Below are 22,769 nucleotides of genomic sequence, written 5' to 3' on the forward strand. Positions count from 1 at the left end.
GTTGCTTTCCTGGCAAGAATCACCCTTCATTTTCATGGACAATGTTTTCTCACAGAGAGGTCAAATCACAACGAGCAGTACAGTATATGGGATGTATGGAAAACCTCTCACCTTGTGTCACTCCATGATGACTTTGAATCTGTCACAAATCTGATTGCTGCTGCATTTGCGCCCACCGTCTACAAATGCTCCAGGCTTTTTCTGCCATCTGCTGCAAAAGATGAAAACTGCAACGTCAGTTTAAATCATGGAGTAACACGGATAAGCTTTTAAAACGCAGGGTTCGTGTGAGTGCTGGAAAATGTGAAAATGATAAATTCATGTTGTATTTTAAGGGTTGAAAAGTGCAAACAAAATGCTTTCCTTTGCAACAAAAAAAAACATTATTTGGTAACTTGTAGGACAGTTCACGTGAATGATTTCTCCTAGCCAATCAAATATAAAAAAAAAAAGATAAATAAGTGAAGCACTCTATAATGAAATATATATTTGTAATACATATTTAAAATTTTTAAATTATTTTTGTATTTTTATTTATTTACCATTTTTATTTTTTATTATTACTTGTATTTATATATATATTTATTTTTATGTATTTATTATTACTTGTTTATGATTATTTTTTTTATAGTTTTATTTTTATTTATTATTTTATATATATATATATATATATATATATATATATATATATATATATATATATATATATATATATATATATATATATATATATATATATATATATATATATATAGATATATATAGATAGATAGATAGATAGATAGATAGATAGATAGATGTTTTCATGATATAGATACATTGATTTGAGGTTAGCCGACTGGTGAAAGCGTTGTGTTCTCCCCCCCGCCCAGACGCCACGGTGGTGAGCTACGACGGCAGCATGTACCTGAAGGTGATGCTTCAGAGGACGCTGCACACGGAGGCCGAGGACGTGTCCCTGCGCTTCATGTCCCAGAGGGCCTTTGGGCTGCTGGTGGCCACCACGTCCCAGCAGTCGGCCGACACCCTGCGCGTGGAGCTGGACGCCGGCCGAGTCAAGCTGACGGTCAACTTGGGTAATGCCGCATCAGCAGATTACGCCAGCAGATAATATGTCGGCTGACATTTTTGCAGGGAGAGTCACTGAGCCGGTGATCTCTTGTATATTAGTCTGCTGTCACTCTGTCCCATATCATCCTCCTACTGTATAACTACAGTTGCTTTAAAAGAGATGCACGTCCCTTGAGTTTCTTACTTTAATTTAGCTAAAAAAAAAAAAAAAAGTAGAAAAAAGCAGATTCAAATCAATTTAAACTTAACATTTCTTAGGGAAGAACTGGTGATCAGAGATAAGAACAGTTTTCACAACTTGTTTATCTGGAAATCTAATCTTAGTTGTTTACAGAGATTAACTTTCCTGCTAGATGATCTATTTATGCTTGAATCATTAAATCCAGATTCAGTTTACTTTATTGATTTCTAAAAGGGCAATTCCCCCCGTCACAACCCATCCAAAAAACAGGAAAACGGGGACAGCGAACAGGAAGACTGGCGGGTCGCCTTTCAGCGGTCCAAGTTTCTTAGATGGAAAAAATGCCAAATTCAACATGTTCTAAAATGATTTGTGGACAATATGTGTATGTGTTACTTAAACTGATATAGAGGCGAGTGCATCTGAAGGCTTAATGTTATTATGACTTGAAAAAATGCAATTCTCTTAGCGCTTGTGTGAATGCTAAGATGTCACCGAGATAAAAAGCCAAGGGAGAAATGACCTGAGGATTTAAACGCTGGTTTATACATCAAAGCACGGCCTGGCAACCCTCAGATCGCATGCCCAGCTCATATCTGGGAGTGGAACTGGCAGTAGAGTGTTCTGATTGGATGGCGAGTAAACACATTTAGATGATGCCGTGACATCTTCAGTGCATTGTTTATTTTATGTCCATATGGTGTTTAGGGTTGAGTGACTTTTACAGAAAGGACAAAAAATAAACTCTATATTTAGGTTTTGTTTATTCAATATTATTATTATTATTATTATTATTATTATTATTATTATTATTATTATTATTATTATTATTATTAGTTGCCCGGTTATCTATTGACTCACCAATCCTGGGTGTACCTCGCCTGTTGCCCAAATGTATTTTTAGAATGTTAAAATTCTTAAAATGAACATAATTTCTTGTCTCAGCATTGCGAAATCAAAATGAAAAAAAAAATCTGTTTTAGTATAGAGTTGATTCACACAATTACTAGAAGAACCACCAATTAGATTGACTCTTGTCTTTAAGCATATGTAATGCGAGATGAACAAAAATGAGGTGTTATTTCAAATGCAAACTACGAGTTTTCCCTTTCAATGTGGGCCAGACGATGAACATCTCGATATGCCGCGTTTGCTTCATTTAAGAACACACGACGGTGACAAAATAGCTGCAGAAGAAGATTCCAGAGTAACCTGGAAAACTTGTAGCTTGTATGTTGAATTTGATATGCACCTTTTATGACGCCAGTCCAGGAACTTTTCTGACACTTCTCATATATAAAGAATGAGATATTCCTTCAAAGTCACTATAAATAATATAACGCACCAACTTGGGGAGCATGTTGAGTAAAGCAGTTATGATGTTATGAGTATAAGGATGTGATTATAGTTAATTGTTTAACACAAGGGATTGTTGCCTTTTTAAGCAACTGTGGTCTTCTCTCTTTCTGTCTCTCTCTCTCTCTCGCTCTCTCAGTTCATTCAGTGGTCAGGTCCCGCCTGACCGGCTGTCTCTCAGCTCTTTCAGCCCTTCAATGGCTTGTCTGCAGTTCAAGGAGAAGGCAGTCAGAGACCACATTCATCACAATGCTCGCACGTAACACTTGAAAGCGCACATGTGGCCATTTTGACAACACGGCCCCTCACGCGGGCCTGTCGAGTTTCGAGTCACTTCAGCTGAGCTCGGGGCGTCGCACAAAGAATAGATACACACACGCTGTGGTCTCCGGCTTTCTGCATCCACTGCTCTGTGATGGTTGACAGTTCGAGAGCACTCCTCAGCCACGTGATGTAACCGAGTCATGCGCTCCGGCTGCATTGGCTTCATTATTCACAGCATGCAAAAATTAGCGAGTGGGTCTATTTCGAGCCCAATGCTGAGTGACTTATATATCTTATTTAGAAGACATTAAGTGCTTCTAGGCTTGGGCAAATGATATCTGACGTGTTTTTTTTTTGTTCTTGTTTTTTTTCCTAGTTCATCGTGGCTGTAGGTTGTGCAAATCGCCACTTTCCTCTGCAGTTAATGTGCAAAATGCATCTCCAACATCTCAGCTAACTGGAGTGCCAGAGTGAATCAAGGAGGAGCTTGGCCTGCCTGATTAAAATAAAATCATAATAATAATGTTACACATACCTTTGAAATGCACCAAAAAACTGTGTAAATAAAATTCACATCTACACAATATCTGCCTCATACAGTGCATCATGTCCACCCAGATGCACACTTGCTAAACCGCATCGTCATGGTAACCACAATTCACTCGCCAATGCCGAATGCAAGCCAATCAAACTGGACGCAACACTTCATTTTTATTTTATTTTTTTCCACACTGACTAAAGATCTCATCGATTGACTCCATTCTATGGCCGGCACACGCTGAGATGTTTCCTTTCACTCGCTGTCCCTTCTCTTAATGCCATTTGCACGGCGGGGAGGAAAGTGGCGCTTTCGACTCTCGAGGCTGTCCCCGGATGGTGGGCTCTGAGAAGCACTGACGTGTCTGCAGAATGTACCTTGAAGGATGTGAAATATTCTCTCCCCTTCTTTTTTTTCTTCTTTTAATCTCACCATCTCACTCTCTCTCTCACCAGATTGTATCAGGATAGACTGTAATCTCAGTAAGTGTCAACCATTATCTACTATATTGTGATTGGGGGGGGACATGCACTTTGATGTATTTATATGGCTCACTGCTGTCATATCAAGCTAACATTATTGTGTCCAGCAGTATATTCTGCTCACAATCGGGTTTGTTGTGTACATGAGGTAGGCGGGTACACTTGCACAGCAACATTTTTTATTTTTTTTTGACAAAAACTCATCATTATTAATTTCTATTTAACAATATGTTTATGACAGCTCTTAATGTGCAAGTGTACCTAATGATTTGGCTGTTTCTGTGGTTGTGTTGCATTGCTCTAAAATTGGTTTAAGAATAAAGTGTCATCTAATAGTATTTGCATCAAAGATAACCCAAGTAAATACAAGGTGCATTATTTAAATGGTGATTTTATTTATTAAGGAGTAAAATTATTCAAAGCAATGTGAAAAAGTAATTTGACTTTAACCAGGTCGCTCCAGCCTTCCATTTGGCTTTTCGGCCAATCAGAAAATGTGTGCGTGCAATGAACAAGTAAGCACCTCAATCTTAAATATTAAATATTGTAGGTGGTTTATGCGTTGCTGTTTTGTTACAAAAGCACAATATTGTGCTTTTTTTTAGTATGAGCAAATTATTTTTTTTTCAATATTGTGACCTTTTTTTAAATATCGCCAACCTCCCCACAATATCGTAATAATTATCAGATCGTGAGCTTCATATTGTGAAAATATCATATCGTAATGTTTGGATATCGTTACATCCCTATAAGTGTCCCGAAGACATATGCAGTGTCTTTAGTCTTTAGAGAAACGGCCAGCAGGTGGTAGCAGCGTTTAAGAAATCAACCAGGGCCATGTTGAAAACAGGCTGATATCCACACAATTCTAAACAGATTTGTGAATAATGATGAAACTTAGCTATTTTCTAATGCTAATTGCTGCAAAATGGCAGCAGATATAAAAGTATTTTGTTTTTGTCCTGATGAAAGAAGAGATTATAATCTTTCTTTTGGTAGGTTCCATATTTTTATAGCAATAGAGCACAATATTCTGTTGGCCTTGCAAAATCAGTCAAAATCCAGTAAAACAGCCGGGAGCGAAGGGGGTTGCTTCAGTGAAGATGCCGTTAATAAATAAAATCATTAATTTAAAAACTGCATTTTATGCTTACTTGGGTTATCTTTGTTTGATATTTATACATGTATTTGATGATTTTAAACATTAAAATGGGGAAGCTATGCACAAAATAGGACTTTGTAAAGGAGCCAAATACCTTTTCTCACGGCACTGTTTCTTGCTGATTTGGTTCTTGGTTGCAATTGAACAGCACTGCCGTCAAATATAGCCGCATTTGGCACTTGATGCAATCCTGTGACTAATTAGTTCTCCATTACTGATGTCTGCTGATAATAGCTGCAGTAAATAGCATTTATCTTTAGTGAGAAAACAGCCCGACTCATCCGCGCTTAAGACATGCAGCCATGTCACTAATCCCACTTCAGCAGTTGAGCGCAGATTATTTTTGCTCTGGTTCGTCTGCTATCCGATCGATAGATGAGTATGAGACAAAATTATCAGGGCCATCAGGAAGGAAGATAGCAGTGCTCGCTTGCTGCCAATTCGTACCCTTTAGAGTGAGTGTTTTTTTTTTTTGTTTTTTTTTGGAAGACTATTTATAGCGGCTTAAATCATGATATGTCGTTGAATACTATTATGCAAATCCAAATGAATCAGTGTTTGAATCTAACCAGTCACTTTGCATCGCCAGAAACTCATTATCCTGCTTTAATGCGGGATGATGCCAGAAATGTCTGCCTGTTTCGTCACAAGTATTAATTGTTAAAGACAATGTGATGTGCAAAGGGGGTTATGGCGGCGGAAGACAGAATCTCTTCAACTGAAGAGAAAGTAATGACAAAAATAATTCCATTCATCATAGTCTTTTATTGATTGAAATTATGGTCTTAATGAAAATTGACTTACAGCTTTAACACTTTAATTTCACTGTCTAGATGACAGCTTAAAAAATATAGAAGAAAGCGAGGCTATGTGGTATTGACCATGGATGAATTCTGATGAAAGTCATCATAATGCCTGAGTTCTAGCTATTAAAACCATTACCAAGCCCTTGTGTTACATTTAATGTCCAATTATCTTCATAACCTTTATATTGATCTATTGTGCATTTTGCTGCATACAACACTCAAACAGAATCCCCATTGCAAATATGTATATTAGGGGTGTCAGGTGATTAATTGTTTTTAAATTAATAAATCGCATTACTTCGATAGTTAACTCACGATTAATCGCAAATTTTATCTGTTCTAAATGTACAATAAAAAGTACAATCAAATATTTTTTTCTAAGTTTCATGTTAACATAAAAGTGGAAACAAATGTTACACTATTAGAAATGTGGCTGCATCATTTAGTCATTGATACAGTAATTTCCGAATAATTCATAAAACTGAGTTAAAATTAAAAAGATGTACTGTACTGTAACATGAGTACGATATTGTTTTGTGTAGAGGTCATTTTCTGCCACTAGATGGCATAATTGCATTTGTAAGACGGTGACAGCTCAGTGCATTTTTCCTTTTCATATTAAGAACTATCGAATCTTTAACATGAACTAACTTGTGAAATTCTGCACATTTTTAAAATTGTAAAATACAACCTGACCCCAGTCTACACAAATATATGCATTATTATGAAATTTATTACTGCTAAATTTTGACGTGGATGTGTCTGCCGCATTGCAATTGCAATTCACAGTACAAACTTTCCAAGTAAGGGGCAGTCATTAAGATTTTTTTTTTTTATTATTATTATTTATTTATTTTTTAGAGACATTGACAAATTGGAGCTTTGCTGACTTTGATTGTAAGGGAGGTAAAATGACAATTGGCGTAAAAAGTATTCCAAATAAATCATCATTGATGGGACAAACTGAAATTCTCAGGAAGTTGCTTTTGTGTTTATCAAAAGAACAAGCAAAGTAAGACTTAAAATTGTTAAAATAATCCTCAATGAGTTGAAATCTCTGTAGAAGACTGTTGACAAATTCTTAATTGCGCAACCTCAAGGGTGCAGGATTTTAGTGATTCTGTTAAATTGAACGAAAGTTTTTATAATTCTGTCTCATGTTGATCTATTGATCCAATCTGAAGCATATTTAATTGATGGAGTCAGCATTGAGGTTCAAGCAATGTCCTATTGGATTACTTTTTTAAAATCATATTCAGGTAAGTTCTGTTTTTGTGTGCATATGTAATGAAGGGAAGAAAGAAGAAAAGTGTGGTCAAAAACAATTCCGCAATCTTGAGAGGGTGTTTTCTCCTGAATCCTCAGCCAATTGTATGTTCCTCTGCTCCAGCAGGTGGCAGTGCACCAACACGTAGAGAAAAAGAATGTGCGCTTATCTGATTTCTCATTGCATGTGGGCCAATGCAATTTATCACCAAATGAGCTTATTAACCGCTGCAGATGTATTGATGGATGGTTGTCTCGTGGAAGAATTTGATGAGGGGGAAATTAGAGGCAAATGTAAATCATGCAATTAGCTGCTTAAATTATTTTGCTGATATAATTTAGGGGGAATTACCTCAAAGTTTACATCAACTTGATTACAGAATGAAGATTTCACATCAATTAAGTAGGATCTAGTCTGTTTTGGGTTTGTTTTTTTTTGTTTTTTTGTAGGGAGTTTTAGGGACAAAGCCCATCTGCCTCATCTTCACAAGCCAATCACTGCTGGAGCCATTCTAGGCATTATTAACAGATCAGAATCAGTGGGTTGGTTGTACAAAATTACATAATCGGCATACTTTGATCCTTATATGCGTGCCGCTTTTAAAGTCTCGGCGCCTCCTTATGGTTGACCTAAAAAAAAAATGCACACTATCTTTGAAGTCATCTTTTTTTTCTTTCTTTTTTTCTTTTTTTTTAATCCGTTTCGGATGTAAGTGGAGATCAAAATGGATGCAATTTCTGTTTGTGTGAAGCACAAAAACTGAGTCAAAAAGTGTTAAAAATAACATGTAAAATGTTCAAAAGAATGTTTACAAAAACAAATAATGCATGAATGTTTTAGTAATTGTGTATAGCACATTATTCTTCCGTGTGCTTGGTTTTCAAACATTGGAGACAATCCATCAAATTACAGAGGGGAGCGGGTTTTAATGCCATCGATCCATGCACAGTCGATGCTGTTCAGGGTGGGGGGTGATGCATGTGCATGCGCAGCGTTGTGAAGATAAAACGATACGCACTACGTGCGGCAGTGGCCCGAAATCTCCCCCGGTCACGCTTTTGTCTCCCTGGGGATGAATCGGCAAGGTGTGCGGAAACCACTTGATGTTTTCCCATTTATTGTCCTCTGTGCGTCCCCGGTAATTGTGCACCCAGAGCTCAATTAGAGAGACAAACCCCTCAAGGCGCAGTCAAGCTTAGGCATGGCCAATTAGTTTCCCAAGCGATGTCAGAACTCCTTTGAACTGGCGTGTCGGCCTGTTGCGCAGCCACTGATTCGGGATGACGGTGCTGCAGTGGCAAGCTTCTGCGCCGTGACCTATTTTGAAAGCGGCTAGTAAGCCATAGAAAAGGCTTGGCTTTACTTGCATGTACGTATTCATAAGCGGGCTATGTTCTGTACTTAGAGGGTTTGCCTGAAAAAACACCAAGCACAGACCTTGATAAAGCGAAACAAGAGAGATTTGGTTGGTTTGTTAGTCTTTGTTAGTAAGCCAGTTAGTCCTGGTTTAAGCAGGTTTCACACACTACAATTTTGAACATCATAACGGATTTTGAAACAACGTGAGAGGCTTCACACATGATAAGCAATGCCAAATTCACATAAAAAAAAGAAAAAAAGAACGTGCGGCAAATCTTATGTCGAGTACGGGGGTTTGTATGACGACGGACAGGGGGGCTGTCGCTTAAAAGGGATACTTTACTTATTTAGCCATTTTTGGCAGTCAAACATTAATATTTTGCCTCTAATAAATTTGATATTTTCATTATTTTTCATGTACAATTAGTACCTTTAAAAACACATTTTGCAACTTGCTGTCAACTGAAAATGACATCACAAGGGCTCAGGTAACCAATCACAGCTCAAGCTTGTTAATGTCAAATGACCAAACCGAGAAAACAGGTTGGATATGTATATATATATGTGTATATATATATGTGTATATATATATGTATATATATATGTATATATGTATGTATATATATATATGTATGTATATATATATATATATATATATATATATATATATATATATATATATATATATATATATGTATATATATTTTATTTATGTATTTATTTTATTAGTCATAGGTATTAGTCGTGTTTTAAAAAATCGATTTGGCAATATATCGTGATATTACAGTGCGCAATTCTCGTATTGATTCATTATACAGCCAAATCGATGTTTGAACATCAATTTTTGATGGAAACATTCAACAAAATGTCTTAATCAGGGTTAGGGTTCACACTTTAAGCATAGAAGAATGTTATGTTAATGGAACATTAAGCCTTAATATTTTTATTTTATTTTAATGTTGTTCTAACATGAAATACATTGCAACCTGTTTGTTAAATATAGTAGCTCACAGTTATAAGCCTGTACATTTTCACACAAATATTACAGTGCACAAGTTTACTGATTAGTATTTTCTAAATTTGAGTTAAAAAAAAAAAAATGCAATAATCAGCTTATAGATTCATATCGGGATTAATCAGAATCAAATCGAATCGTGACCTTTTATTTTTTTTTAATAAGAATCTGTGTCTTCAAGAAAAAAAATGTCACTTTGATAATGACGAGGTCCTCAGAAACTCAAGTATCACATAGGATGCACAAAAGCGATTTTATTCCTCATCACATGCGCCACCTCTCCAAACAGTTGAGTAGAAATTGGCCGTGTAGTTTATGTGTAATCATGCTGACAGATACGACAGTCAAAATAATGCCTCTCATCTTTGCACTCGGGCTCGTCAGAAGCAAAATAATAAGTTTGTTCCCATTTTCCTTCACACATTTGAATATAAGTACAAATTATTGCTTGCGAGAGTGATATGTGAATGAATGCGCGCCACCTGAGTGGCATTGTTCACTTTGAGAGGATCCTCTGATGAGAGGGGACACCGGGCTCGTTCGGCGTAATTGTCACTTGACGCTCTCCACCTCTTAGGCAAAGGACCCGAGGTACTCCTGCTGGGCGACAAGCTGAATGACAATGAGTGGCACGCGGTGAAGGTGGCGCGCCGGGGCAAGCATTTGCAGCTCTCTGTGGACAATGTCACCGCAGAAGGTAATTCCAGATGATGGAAAGAACGCCTCACGTGACACTAAACGCGCATCCTCGTCTTCTATAGGTTTCATGAGCGGCGCTCACACCCGCTTGGAGTTGAACAACATCGAGACGGGCATCATGACCGAGCGCCGGTTCACCTCGGTCATCCCGTCCAACTTCATCGGCCACCTGCAGGCCCTCTCCTTCAACGGGATGCTCTACCTGGATCAGTGCAAGAACGGGGACATCTCCTACTGCGAGCTGAACGCACGATTCGGCATGAGGCACATCGTGGCCAATCCTGTCACCTTCCTGACCCCAGCCAGCTACTTAGCCTTCTCCACCTTGCAAGCCTACGCCTCGATGCACCTGTTCTTCCAGTTTAAGACCACCAGTCCTGACGGTCTCATACTGTACAACTCCGGGGACGGGAGTGACTTCATTGTGGTGGAGCTGGTCAAAGGGTGAGTTGACAGTATATTGCAGGCTTAAAGCAAGCTGCAACCTACGGCTTTGGAGCCACATGTGGCTCTTTCCTATCTCTCTTGTGTTTCCCTAAAAAAAATTGTAGAAATTTTTACATATTTGTATTTTTTAGATAAGTATTTACATGAATTAATGATTTAGATTTTTCAAATAAATAATGAAATATTCAAAAATGTCAACATCCAAGGTTTTAAGTTGTCAAAAAAAGAGACACGAAAGGGAGATTAAATAGTTTTAAAAATTACCTAAAAATGTCCAAAAAGTGACCATAAAATATCCAATAAGGAAGAAGAAAAGCAAAAAGTTACCATGAAAATGTCCATGAAATTGCCAAAAAATGTCACAAAATTGATTTAAGAAAAGGCAGACAAAAAATGTTCAAAAAGTAACCATGAAATGTCCACACAAAAAAAGGCCCACAAATTGCCATAAAATGTCCACACAATTGTCAAACATATTATAAAGTAAAAGCAAAAATAGGCAGAAAAAACTTAATAGCCAAAAAAAAAAAAAAATAGCCATAACATGTCTCATTCTCAAATTACCATATGTCCATAAAATTGTCAAAAATGAAACTCTAAAAATGTATGAAAACGAACCATGAAAAAGGTAAAGTTATTATAATAACAATAAAAAATAAAAAAATAAAAAAACGGAAGATGAAACGTAGAAAAAATGTATCTCAAAGCATTGAATGCTTCATATTTTTCTGTTCTGGTGCAGCTCAAAATAGCACTTGGGCCCTCAGTACATGAGAGTAACACTAAGGCACCTGTTTCACAATGTTCAAATGTTTTTGCGGCTCTAGACAGATTTTTGGTTAATTATTTGGCCTCTTTTGAGAAGTAAGGTTGCTGACATCTGTTCTAGTTGCATAACAAAAGGCAATGGCACGGCACATATACACAAAGATGTGAATCGTTTCATATGACCAATTTAAACTATGTGTGTTTAATCAACACAATAATTAAAATAATTGTTAGTTGCGGCCCTACAAACATTTGTGAACACACAAGTACATACTGGTTTGGGGAAATCGAGACACTGTGACCAAAAAATAAAAAAATTGGCCTTCCCCGTCTGGTTTGAGCCTTCACCTTGAAACAGTCACAAGCGTCTGGTCACCTAAGTGGCGGAACGGACGACAATGGAGGCGGCGGCGCTGATCCGTTTTGCGATTCAATAAGAAATAGGAAAGTACAGTTACCCACTGGCAAACATCGCACAAACGTGCTCCAGCTAGGAAGCAATTAGTCCGTCTGGAGTCCCACTTGGCACTATGGCTTGCTCCTTCAGAGACAAATAACGGCTTGGAACACTTCAATGGCAGTTTTCAGGTGGCTGCTTTTTTCTTTTCCCTGTGTAATGCAGCCACCTGCTATTTGCAACTCACTGACCTCAAATACTATTTAAAGACTTAACAAATATCATTGACATATTTTCAAGATAGGCAAGGTAATGAAAAATTAGAATAAAATGAAATGTACATTTAAGATAATCTAAGTACATAGCGGATGACAAGTAATGGCTGCAAATAAATGTCGGTGTCATCCCGCAGGTTCATACATTATGTCTTCGACTTGGGAAATGGCCCATCACTGATGAAGGGAAACTCGGACAAGCCGCTCAATGACAACCAGTGGCACAACGTGGTCATCTCCCGCGACAACAATAACGTGCACACGCTCAAGATCGATGTCCGCACCGTCACCCAGCACGCCAACGGAGCTCGCAACCTGGATTTGAAAGGTGAATTATTTTAATATCGAATACAATCTACGATTATTTTTTTGACAGTATTATGTTATATGTGACCTCACCAGTCTAAACATGACATTCTGATTAATATTACATTTGTGGAATAAGAGTTATGAAGCAAAATTCACCCATTTTTACCCATCTCAGGGGGCGGCCATTTTGCCACTTGCTGTCGACTGAAGAGGACATCACGGTTGCTCAGGGCTCAGGCAGCGACCAAATCACAGCGCACCTGTTTTCTGAAGCTGCGCTGTGATTGGTTGTTATCTGAGACCTAATCAACTGTGATGTTATCTTCAGTCGACAGCAAGTGGCAAAATGGCCGCCCCCTGAGATGGATGAAAAGGGATGATTTTGCTGCTTAACTCGTATTCCACTAACTCAATATTAACCAGAATATCATAATTAGACCAGTGGAACTGCATAGAACATATTTTCATTTTTGGGGGGTTTGACTTCCCCTTTAAACAGAATCAACTTGATAACAAGCTGTCTCTTTTGTTACAGGGGAGCTGTACATCGGAGGTGTCGGCAAGAGCATGTACAGCAGCCTGCCTCGGCTAATCGCATCCCGCGAAGGTTACAAGGGCTGCCTGGCATCGGTGGACTTGAACGGAAGACTCCCCGATCTGCTGGCAGACGCCCTTCAGAAAGTGGGCGAGGTGGATCACGGCTGCGGAGGTGAGGCGTGACAAAGAAAAAAAAAAAACTGTGAATCCCAACTGCGGCGAATGTCACATTTTCCTATTTTAGTTGGGTCGGCTCCCATTGTGGTAAAATACAATGTTATATTTTAAAATATGTCATCACCGCGTAGGTCCCAGCACCACTTGCACAGAGGACTCGTGCCACCACCAGGGAGTGTGTCTGCAGCTCTGGGAGGGCTTCTCCTGCGACTGCACCATGACAACCTACGGGGGGCCCTTCTGCAGTGACCGTAAGTCAGATATATTTTTTTTTTGCTTCGCTGGTGGGAGGAAATGTGCCGCGTGTGGAAATCTGATTTATCACCACAGGTTGGCATTACAAGACACTAAAGAGAGATTTCTTTATAAGCGCATTGAAATGATTTCACAATGAGTCACCACAGACGTCTGCATAGATTACCTAAGATGTTCCCCCTCACAGAGCCCACAGCGGGTGTCATGGCCGCCTAGCACTACAACGGCCGTGTAGTCTTTGTGACAACGGCTGTTTTGGGAAATGTGTGTTTTGTGTTGAATTGTCAATTAATTATATAAGCAGATAAAAGGACCATATTGTGTGTGTCCCTGTTGCTTGTTTTGTTTAATTAATTGGACTTTGGATTCCCTCCCATGTTTTCAATCATTTATATCATTTTGAGTAAATTAATTTAAGCTAATTATTGCCTGTCAAGTTGCTTTGATACGTGATTTATTCAAAATGTTAAGATTAATAGACATTTATTTAATAATGAATCCCCAATTTTTAAAAATTCAGATAACTGCATGTGATGCTTGTTGGATTTGAAAATTGCTTCTTTTTTCTTTTTTTTACCTCAATGTGCAAAGCCAGTGAAAATGTATCCTTGGCACAAACTTTTATGCATAGGAATAATTTTGAGGTTTAATGGCGTAGCTTCTTCAGTAGAAGAGGAAAAACTGCGCTGTAATCACTGAAGGGGAGATGTTGGTTATTTACATACCATATGTATCCATATTTACAAAAAACGATCAGATTAGAATTATACAGACCGCAAACATATTGTGGCACAGCTTTAGTTGAGATTTTTAAAAAGCAAAGACACATAAATGCTGCTTAAATGAAGGGTTGCAAAGTGGCAGCTTTTTGTGGGGGGGATAAGGATGGAACTATTCAAATTTGGATTGCTATTAATAATGTAAAATTTACTCGAAATGTGGGGCCAAGATGTCTATCTGCAAACAATTTCTGACCGTATGTGTTAATAATCATTCATTCCCATGTCCTGAATAGAATGCATCCCGACTAGTCTGAGTTTGCAGCCGTTAATATAATAACCGTTGGGAATGAACCACAGCAAACCGAGAAAACCCAAAGCAGCTGGTCGAAAGACATGAGGTGACCATTTAAAATAGTTTGAGGTCAAAATGCTTAGAGCACAATAGGAAAAGTGCTGCTGATGCACACCAGAGAATGGAAGAAAATTGCTGGATAAATTGCTCATGTGGCAAGTGAAAGTAGGGAAAATTACGGTCTTTGTATGTCCAAAAAAAAAAAAGAAAAGAAAAGAAAAAGAAGGGAAAAAAACTGTTTAGACAGTGATGGAGTGGGAGTCTCTTTCTATATACAGGTATGTATACAGTACATGCATATAGTCAATGATTGTGTTTTACATATGATATGACAATTTGGTGCAAATTGTAGCACCCACACCATCTCCATGACTTTCCAGTGAAGCCAAAACAAATGTTAAAAAAAAAAAAAATATATATATATATATATATATATATATATTCTTCTGTAACGTCTTAGTGGCTCCAGGTGCATTTATTTTGGAAAATATCTTAAAAAAACGACAAAGGTGATGTAGCAATCCTACATCCCAAATAAAGTACTTTTCACTCGTTTATTTTTGTCCTTTAAACAACTTGCCGCCTTGTCTTTGTTTGTTTTTTGGCTCACTTTACTCTATTGATCCTAACTGAAGATCAATATCCTGATCTCTCTTTCTTTTTCTTTCTTTTTTTTAATCCATGTGTTAATCAAGCACTTCTCTATGCTGTGCACCTGGCTCTGCATTCTTCTTCCCTGCAGAATGCTGAACTAAGCAGGCGCATACTCCGCCATTTAAAAGTAAAGACGGCATTTTTTTTTTTCAACTACAAAATAAATAGATGTTGATATCTTTAAGTGAGGTAAGTGTGACTATGTAGACCTCAATGTCGTCTGGCATGTTGTGGCACAACGTGATATTACACTTGAATACACTATACAATATTTTAAAATGGAGCATGATTGTATTTTAACAGCCCCGTTTTGTGTTGTGTTGGAAAAATCTATCAAAAGCAGTTTCGGTTCGTCCTACTACTCCGTAATGAGTCAGAGCAAGTGGGGAAAAAAAAGCACCCCTTTGATGTATTTTTACCGCACGTAGCTTCTGTTCATTTTCAATTAGTTGCCCTCCATACTTGTGAACTCAGCACCTTGGCTCCGCTTGTGACCTGCTCGGAGCAGGAGGGCGGTGGACCGGGCACGTCATGCTGATTCTTGGCATCAGAATTCTATTGTGCAGCTGCTCTCTATAACTCGGCTCTCTTTGCTCTGTGGGACAGCCTGGTACTGATGCAACATTTTGTGTGGATGACAAGAAGCTCCAACGTCTGTAAGACATCTTTTGGTTCTCAAGTCATACTTTGTATTGATTCCCACAAATACACAAAGCAGTCGAGATGCTTATTGAGTAGTCACTAAGCAATAAAAAAAAAAAAAAAAAAAAAAAAAAAAAAAAAAAAAAAGCATGTTGATTTTTATCCAATTTGATTCCAACTGAGAGTGATTATACGATGGTAGGCACTGGTTCCTACCCGATTGGAGGTTCAAAGGACACATCGTTTAAACTCTTCCCAACATCTGATTATCTGTAATTGCGGCAACTCTGGCTCTGGCGCACACACTCACTCGCGCACGCTCACACACCAGCTAAGCTGGAATTTTAAATGGCTGCCTTAGGCGAAACCATCAGAGCACTCGCCCCAGCAGGTCCTATAAACATGAATGTATTTACATGAATATTGGCCTGGCTGGCTTGAACGATATCAACCACATGCCGTCTCGTCAATTTCAATGACGTGCAACATTCTTTGGTCCATTTCACTTTTAAATATCACATTTTGCAACAGTTGTTGCCAATGGCAGATATAGTTCTTATTTTATCTCACATACAACTCCGAAATCTTGACGTTGAATTCATGTGTTACTAAAAAAGGCAAATTCTCAGTAATACTAAAATCAACCAAAGGACGCACAATTCAGTGCTGCCTCGTGTCTTGTAAGTACAGCTTGAGTCAGCGCTTGTTTCTATCCAGCAGGAAAGGCTCTCCATCTTGCTGGTGATTATTGACATGCCTAACTAATCAAAGGTCAGTAATACATCAGCGCAATTCCCAAAGAGTAGCATATTGTTTTCCATTGAGCCGTTTAATCAGCAGCATACCGCAAATGGACACATTTGCAGAGGGACATGTAAGCATGAATACCTGTCGCTAGGGGACGAGCAATAATAATGCTTTACCGAGGATATGAAAACAGCAGTAGGGAAGATGATTTTTCATCGAAAACAATTTACCGGGTACGGCAACAGTGTCAGGTGGTAATTATGTAACACAAAGCCATGTGTTCCACATTATGATAGTGTCATTGATTTTCCGGGCAAACCAAAAGCAAACGTAATTATTGGTGAAGGCTGCTCAATCATGCTTCGAATATAAAATGTTCCTGTCACACCAAAATGCACAACTATCATTTCAACAATCTCAAAACATGTGTTTATATTTGGGGGTGGCATGGTGCAGTGGTAGAGTGGATCCTCACCCCTGGTGACCATGTCAAAGTGTCCTTCAGCAACACACTGAACCCCAATTTGCTGCCAGTGGACCTGGCAGCGCCCTGAGCGGCAGCAGCAGACCACTGCTATGTGAACGTGTGTGCGGTTTTCAACCCTGTAAAGAGCTTTGTGACTGTGAAAAGCATTATACAAGTAAAGCTTATTTACTGGTACTAAATTTGACTTTTGAGGAAGAAGTGGAGTACACGTTGGGACTTCTTGCCCACCAATCATAGTACTGTGACATTAGTCATCCATTTTCAGGGCTCAATAAAGTAAAAATACATGGTTGCTAATTTAAAATGATTACATTTTCAACACAATTTTTCTGAAAATCACCAGTAAAAATATATAACTAATGAATCGCTAGCCAATCTGGTGACCGGTGGTTTTGTTATTGCTTTAGCTAATGCTAAATGCTATCTTTGTTAACAGTTGAACAGTGCTAAGCAAGGCAATGTACTCACCATAATCCAAACAGAGGTTGGTTCCAACCTTGTCCAATATTTATGATAAAAAAAAAAGCCAACTATGTAAAATGAGTCTTCAGAGTTGTAAAGAATCAAGGTTTCCTGGAATATATCCCATCGACTCGTCGTAGCGAGAGGCGCTAGCAATGAGTTAGCTAGTTAGCTAACAGGATTCTGGCGCCCCGCTTCACTTGGGAATTAAAATAACGACACCAAGCAGTTTTTAAAATTGTAGCATCCATGGAAGATGTATTTTTTGGGTGTAGGCTTTGCTAGCTTGCTAATAAATACATTAGATTGTATATTAGCTTGCTAGCTAGCAAAGCACATGATAGCTGTGTCACTATGGGTGCTATTTTAGATCTCAGTTTTCAGCAATTATCTTCATACAATCTAATGTATTTATTAGCACATCTATGATTTTACGATAGCGACAATTACACACATGCAGGTGGTATCTGTGTATTGAAGGCCTTCTTCAGTCTCAGCACATATGTTCACCCATCTTTTTTTTGGATGCCATTAGAATGTGCAGGTGTATGTATAATGGAGTGTCCAATGATTGTAAATCAGTCAATATTTTGTGTCCTCTCACCACATGCAATCATGTGGATCCATCTTGTTCAGTCCAGGTGTGAAATTGCACTTGAGATGGCTTTAATGTAACTCACAACGATCCCCGCACCTGAACAATGGAGCCTACTTTTGCTGCTCATTTATACGTCTACATTTCCTTGTGATTGTTTTATTCCCATGGAGGCAAAGACAGACGGTAAATTGTACTCTTCGCCTGCAGGCATGAAGCCAAGCTACATGAGTGCGGCGTGACTGCCGCTGTCTTCCTTTCCTATTTCACATGCCAGTTAGTGTGCTCTTTTATCTCGCTTTCATTTCATTTATGTCAAAACTACAATGGCGTAGTTTATCCATGGGAATGTTCCCTGTCGGAGTGCTCAAACAAATCCCATTTTTATGCTTTAACTTCTATTTGAGAGCGATTCTTGCAGGTCCTACAGGCCACAAGGATAATCCAGGATAGAGTTTCAGACTTAATCTTGTGCTTTGAGACCGAAGTTCAGAAATATGTTTCGTGAAGATCTTAAAGATGTGGTAGAACATATCACACATCCAAGTCAAGGAGGTTCTGTCCCATTGGGATCAAAACAGGGTCGAAAATTGCGTGTGCTGGGATCAGACCACGCAAATTTTATCCAATTTCAATGCACCACTCTCCTTTTCTTGTGGCTTGATTGAATCTGGAGGTGCCACTCTTACTCTCCTATCGGATTGATTACTGTTACCATGGCAACAAAGGCAACCAGAATCATAATCTAAATTGAAAAAAAATAAAGTGCATGTTAGCCCTAAAGCATCTCTGGGTCCTATGTATGTCGAGAGGTTGAACATTATGGACGCACATTTAGTTGTCCTTTAGATATACAAATTGAACACTTAACATATGCACTTTGCTTCTTAGCAGGCATTTAAAGTGATTGAGAGTGATTACTATTAAAGGCAGCATATTGTGTGTGACAGAGCAAGTCTGGCTCTCTCAGCGGTATTATTTCATGGCCCTAGCAGCTCCCAGCATTAGGTTTAGTGCAGCATGGAAATTGCTGTATTAATTGAGCCTTTTAAAACCTGGATGGACGTCTGTAGACATAATGGTCCATCATTTACATGTCCTGCAAAGGCGGATTTTTTTTTTTATTTTTTTTTTTTTTAAATCAGCAGTTCTTTGGTAAAGAGTGTGCATCAAATCCAAGTCTTGACAGAGCTTAGACTCCTGCATGCTTAATATCGCACAATGATATGCCTGAGCATCCAACACAAAGAAAATGTGTACTTTCCGCCCAGCCCTGCTTTTAGTTTATTTATTGTGAAAGGTCATCTTTAACGACGCTTCAGTCATCACTGTTTACTTTTCACTCAAGTAAGAACCAACCACCCAGTAGAGGCTTTGCTCGCGGCGCGTTACGGTAATCGACTTCAAAGTTAATTAAAAGCTCTGCATTTATTTGGCACTCGACCACAATACAACCTGCCTCTCATTCATCCTTGCTGGCACTCGTGCATCATTTGCTCGAGGGCACGTAAGCATACGCAGGGGAGCTATAGAGTTTTGATCTTCAAACTATATGCTACGATACATTGGCAACTATCTATCTATCTATCTATCTATCTATCTATCTATCTATCTATCTATCTATCTATCCATCTATCCATCTATCTATCTATCTATCTATCTATCTATCTATCTATCTATTTATCTATCTATCTATCTATCTATCTATCTAGTATCTGGATAGCATCTAGCTAGCTAGCTAGCTATTTCTTTAGATAGCTAGCTAGCTACAGCCGTTAACTCTTTGACCGCCAAAAACGTTTAATAACTTTCAGTAAAATCACGACGTATGCCGCCATAAACGTTAAATGACGTCAACTAAGTTTTTTATTTGATTTTTTTTCTCAGTGCAACGTCTAAGTGCAGTGCTGCCTGGTCAATGGGTTGTGGAATCAAAACACCCACTAACTGTGGCCAGCAGATGGAGGCATTGTATCTCCTTTCGTGGATGATCAAAGCAAAGTTTTTTGATAACATGTGGCAGTAAAAGAGTTAATCTGCCAACCCCAAATGTATTTGCTTAAACATTGAATTAATACTATGAACTCCCTGTCAACAACCGGAAAAAAAAAACCATGTTAACCAATTTTCTCCACGACTTTACTGATTAACATGCTGTATGCAAACGAAAGAGCCATGTTATTTAAACAAAACCAAAAATATATACTGTATCTCAATCCAAACTTCATGACGTAAGCAGGAAGTCAAAAGTAGTTCAAATGAAATCAGTAGCTCGCAATACACTCCTGAAATAATTTTCTTATGACATGAAAATTTCAGATCACTGTGTGAACACAGTTGAACATAATTTCATCAAGACTGAAATAACTTCAATAATGAAATCCAATTTTTTATTTTTTATTTTTTTTTATAGTTACGCAAACCAGCATATATGAGGTAGTGAATGTGAAAGATTAAATCAGTAGCTCAATGTTCCCTGTAACAACACGTTTGGACACATTTTGTCAGGTTTAACACCTCCGCATCAAAGCAAGAGCCCCACTGATTGCGAATGATTTGAGACAAGATGCTGCGCTGGTCACAAATCTCACTTCATCTCAAATCTTATATAAGAGGGCTGTCAGAACAATAAAGCGTCTGACTTTAGTTTGTGATAGATCAAAATTTTGGTTATCAAACACGTTTCAATTTTCGACAACGTTCCTTGTTAGTTATCGATCTTGATTCATCCTTGTTTCATTATAGCGAGATAAATCATCATCATTCTCATTGCTTGGCTTCATCAACTTTTTTTCTGTCAAGAAAATTCAAATTCTGAGCGAGTGAAGGGCCTAAACATCCTTTCAGATCTCCATTTCCAAGGTAGAAAACTTAGAATACAAAACTAGAATAAAGACCGCCTTAACTTGTCCTCCAGTAAAGCGCTGAATGCATAATCTTCCGCAGGTCAACGTCTCACAGCACTTTTTCAGATTCTCAGCCTTTTAGGCCTGAGAGTAAAAGTTCTGACATTTACATAGATGTGAAAAGAGAATAAGTACCTGAGGCGTTTCATGTCTCTTTGGCTTACTTTTGCTGCCTTGTCCTTGCTTCTCACATTAAAGAGCCTGATGTGATGATGTGTTGCACTTTTTCAGGCTGTAAGGAATAGGCTGCATGTGTGTGCTACGGAGAGAGAGAAAAAAAAAAAAAAAAGGTCATGTGTATTTCTCGTGTGCCTGTACAAATTTGGGTAGACAGGATTGGATTTTAGTTCACGTGGCCCTGTTATATGTTTGATAAGTAGCAGTGGGAGGCGGCTATAATAGAGGAAGGGATTAATGAAAAAGGCTAAGTCCCAGCAATTTACTCAAACCTAATTATCCAATTCACTGGCATGTGTGCTTGATAGAAATAACAGCACATTCTTCTCTTTTTTTCTTTTTGTCAGAAAATGAAACCCTAAAATGAAAGATGACAAGGTTATGTCGTCAGATGCTCACGTAACACAATTAAATGTAACATTCCCATAAGAGCCACTTGTGTGTTGCTTTTAATACTGTTATTGCTCAGAATTAGCTCCTAGTTTAAACCACATGCCTAAATATGAGGGTGAAGAGTCGCATAATTTCTGCCAGGCAATCAACACAATTTGTCTTCTTACGTGTCGTCCCAGGAAATAGTCCATCTTTGGGCGTATTACACTGCCAAGGCCATATGAGAGGAGGGACGACACCTCTCTGTAAAGGAAATGTCATCATTGCTGAGTGAGGGGTGTCAGGTTTAACACCTTACAGTCACTACCCAAATGCTTGCGCTGACATCATCGTGCATCTAATTATCCGATTGTGGGACGCTGTATCACCGTGGTAGGTTTCACACTCAATTTGTGGAATTTTCCCTGCTTAGTTGGGTTCTGTGTAAATTCAGTCAGTAAATTCTTGTTCTTCTCTGAAGGCTCTAATGCACCATTTTTTTGTGAAGATCTCTGCACGAAAGTGTCTACTAGGGCAGTGCACGCATCTTTGGTGACTCGAACTTACCAAAAAACAAAAAACAAAAACACAGGGTTTCGCCATTTGCCAGTGTACGCCAAGGAATCCTGAAGGTTAATGTTTTTCAAACTAAACTAAACCGAATCGATTTTCGTTTTCAAGCCCAATATTGATTCATCAAACCATGAATCGATTATTTTATATATCTCTTTTTCCATAAATGCTTAAGAAAATATAATTTTAAAGGCCGTTTTTTTTCTATCTTACTTTTTTCTTGAAATTTACTGTTCACATGAATTTAAAAGTATTTTCTTACATTTATGAAAGATTTGACTTATTGCACTTTAAGAGATTTCAGAATTTTTTTAATTTATATTTACAATTATTAAATTAAAATTATGAAAATAGTTCCATCTATTCCTTGCTGATATCATTGTTTGTGTAACACTTAAGTGATTATAACACGTGTTACTTTCATGAACAAATTAAATCATTTGACCAGTTACTGCCCCAGCAAAATTAACTTTGTAATTTAAAGAGATACTTTACTTATTTAGCCATTTTTGGCAGTCAAACAGTAATGTTTTGCCAATAATAAATTTGTTATTTTCATTAGTTTTCATGTACAATTAGTACCTTTAAAAACACATTTTGCAACTTGCTGTCAATTGAAAATGACATCACAAGGACTCAGGTAACCAATCACAGCTCAGCTTGTGAATGTCACATGACCAAACCTAGAAAACAGGTGAGCTGTGATTGGTTATCT

General features: G+C 38.1%; 1 protein-coding gene across 13 annotated transcripts in view; it reads left to right on the top strand.

The window, feature by feature from the left end:
- Positions 1-22,769, top strand: part of LOC144005794 (neurexin-2-like) — a 153,814-nt gene that overhangs the window by 68,938 nt on the left and 62,107 nt on the right. For 9 of the 13 annotated variants that reach the window (XM_077504123.1, XM_077504125.1, XM_077504129.1 and 6 more), the window contains 7 exons: positions 873-1,076; positions 3,866-3,892; positions 10,079-10,198; positions 10,263-10,644; positions 12,225-12,415; positions 12,932-13,105; positions 13,242-13,361. In XM_077504123.1, the coding sequence (XP_077360249.1) occupies positions 873-1,076; positions 3,866-3,892; positions 10,079-10,198; positions 10,263-10,644; positions 12,225-12,415; positions 12,932-13,105; positions 13,242-13,361 (1,218 nt within the window). The remainder of the gene's footprint in view (positions 1-872; positions 1,077-3,865; positions 3,893-10,078; positions 10,199-10,262; positions 10,645-12,224; positions 12,416-12,931; positions 13,106-13,241; positions 13,362-22,769) is intronic. The other 4 variants (XM_077504128.1, XM_077504117.1, XM_077504122.1 and 1 more) reach the window with 1 other exon arrangement.

This window comes from Festucalex cinctus, chromosome 18 (assembly GCF_051991245.1).
Source record: "Festucalex cinctus isolate MCC-2025b chromosome 18, RoL_Fcin_1.0, whole genome shotgun sequence".
In the NCBI taxonomy this organism is placed as follows: domain Eukaryota; kingdom Metazoa; phylum Chordata; class Actinopteri; order Syngnathiformes; family Syngnathidae; genus Festucalex; species Festucalex cinctus.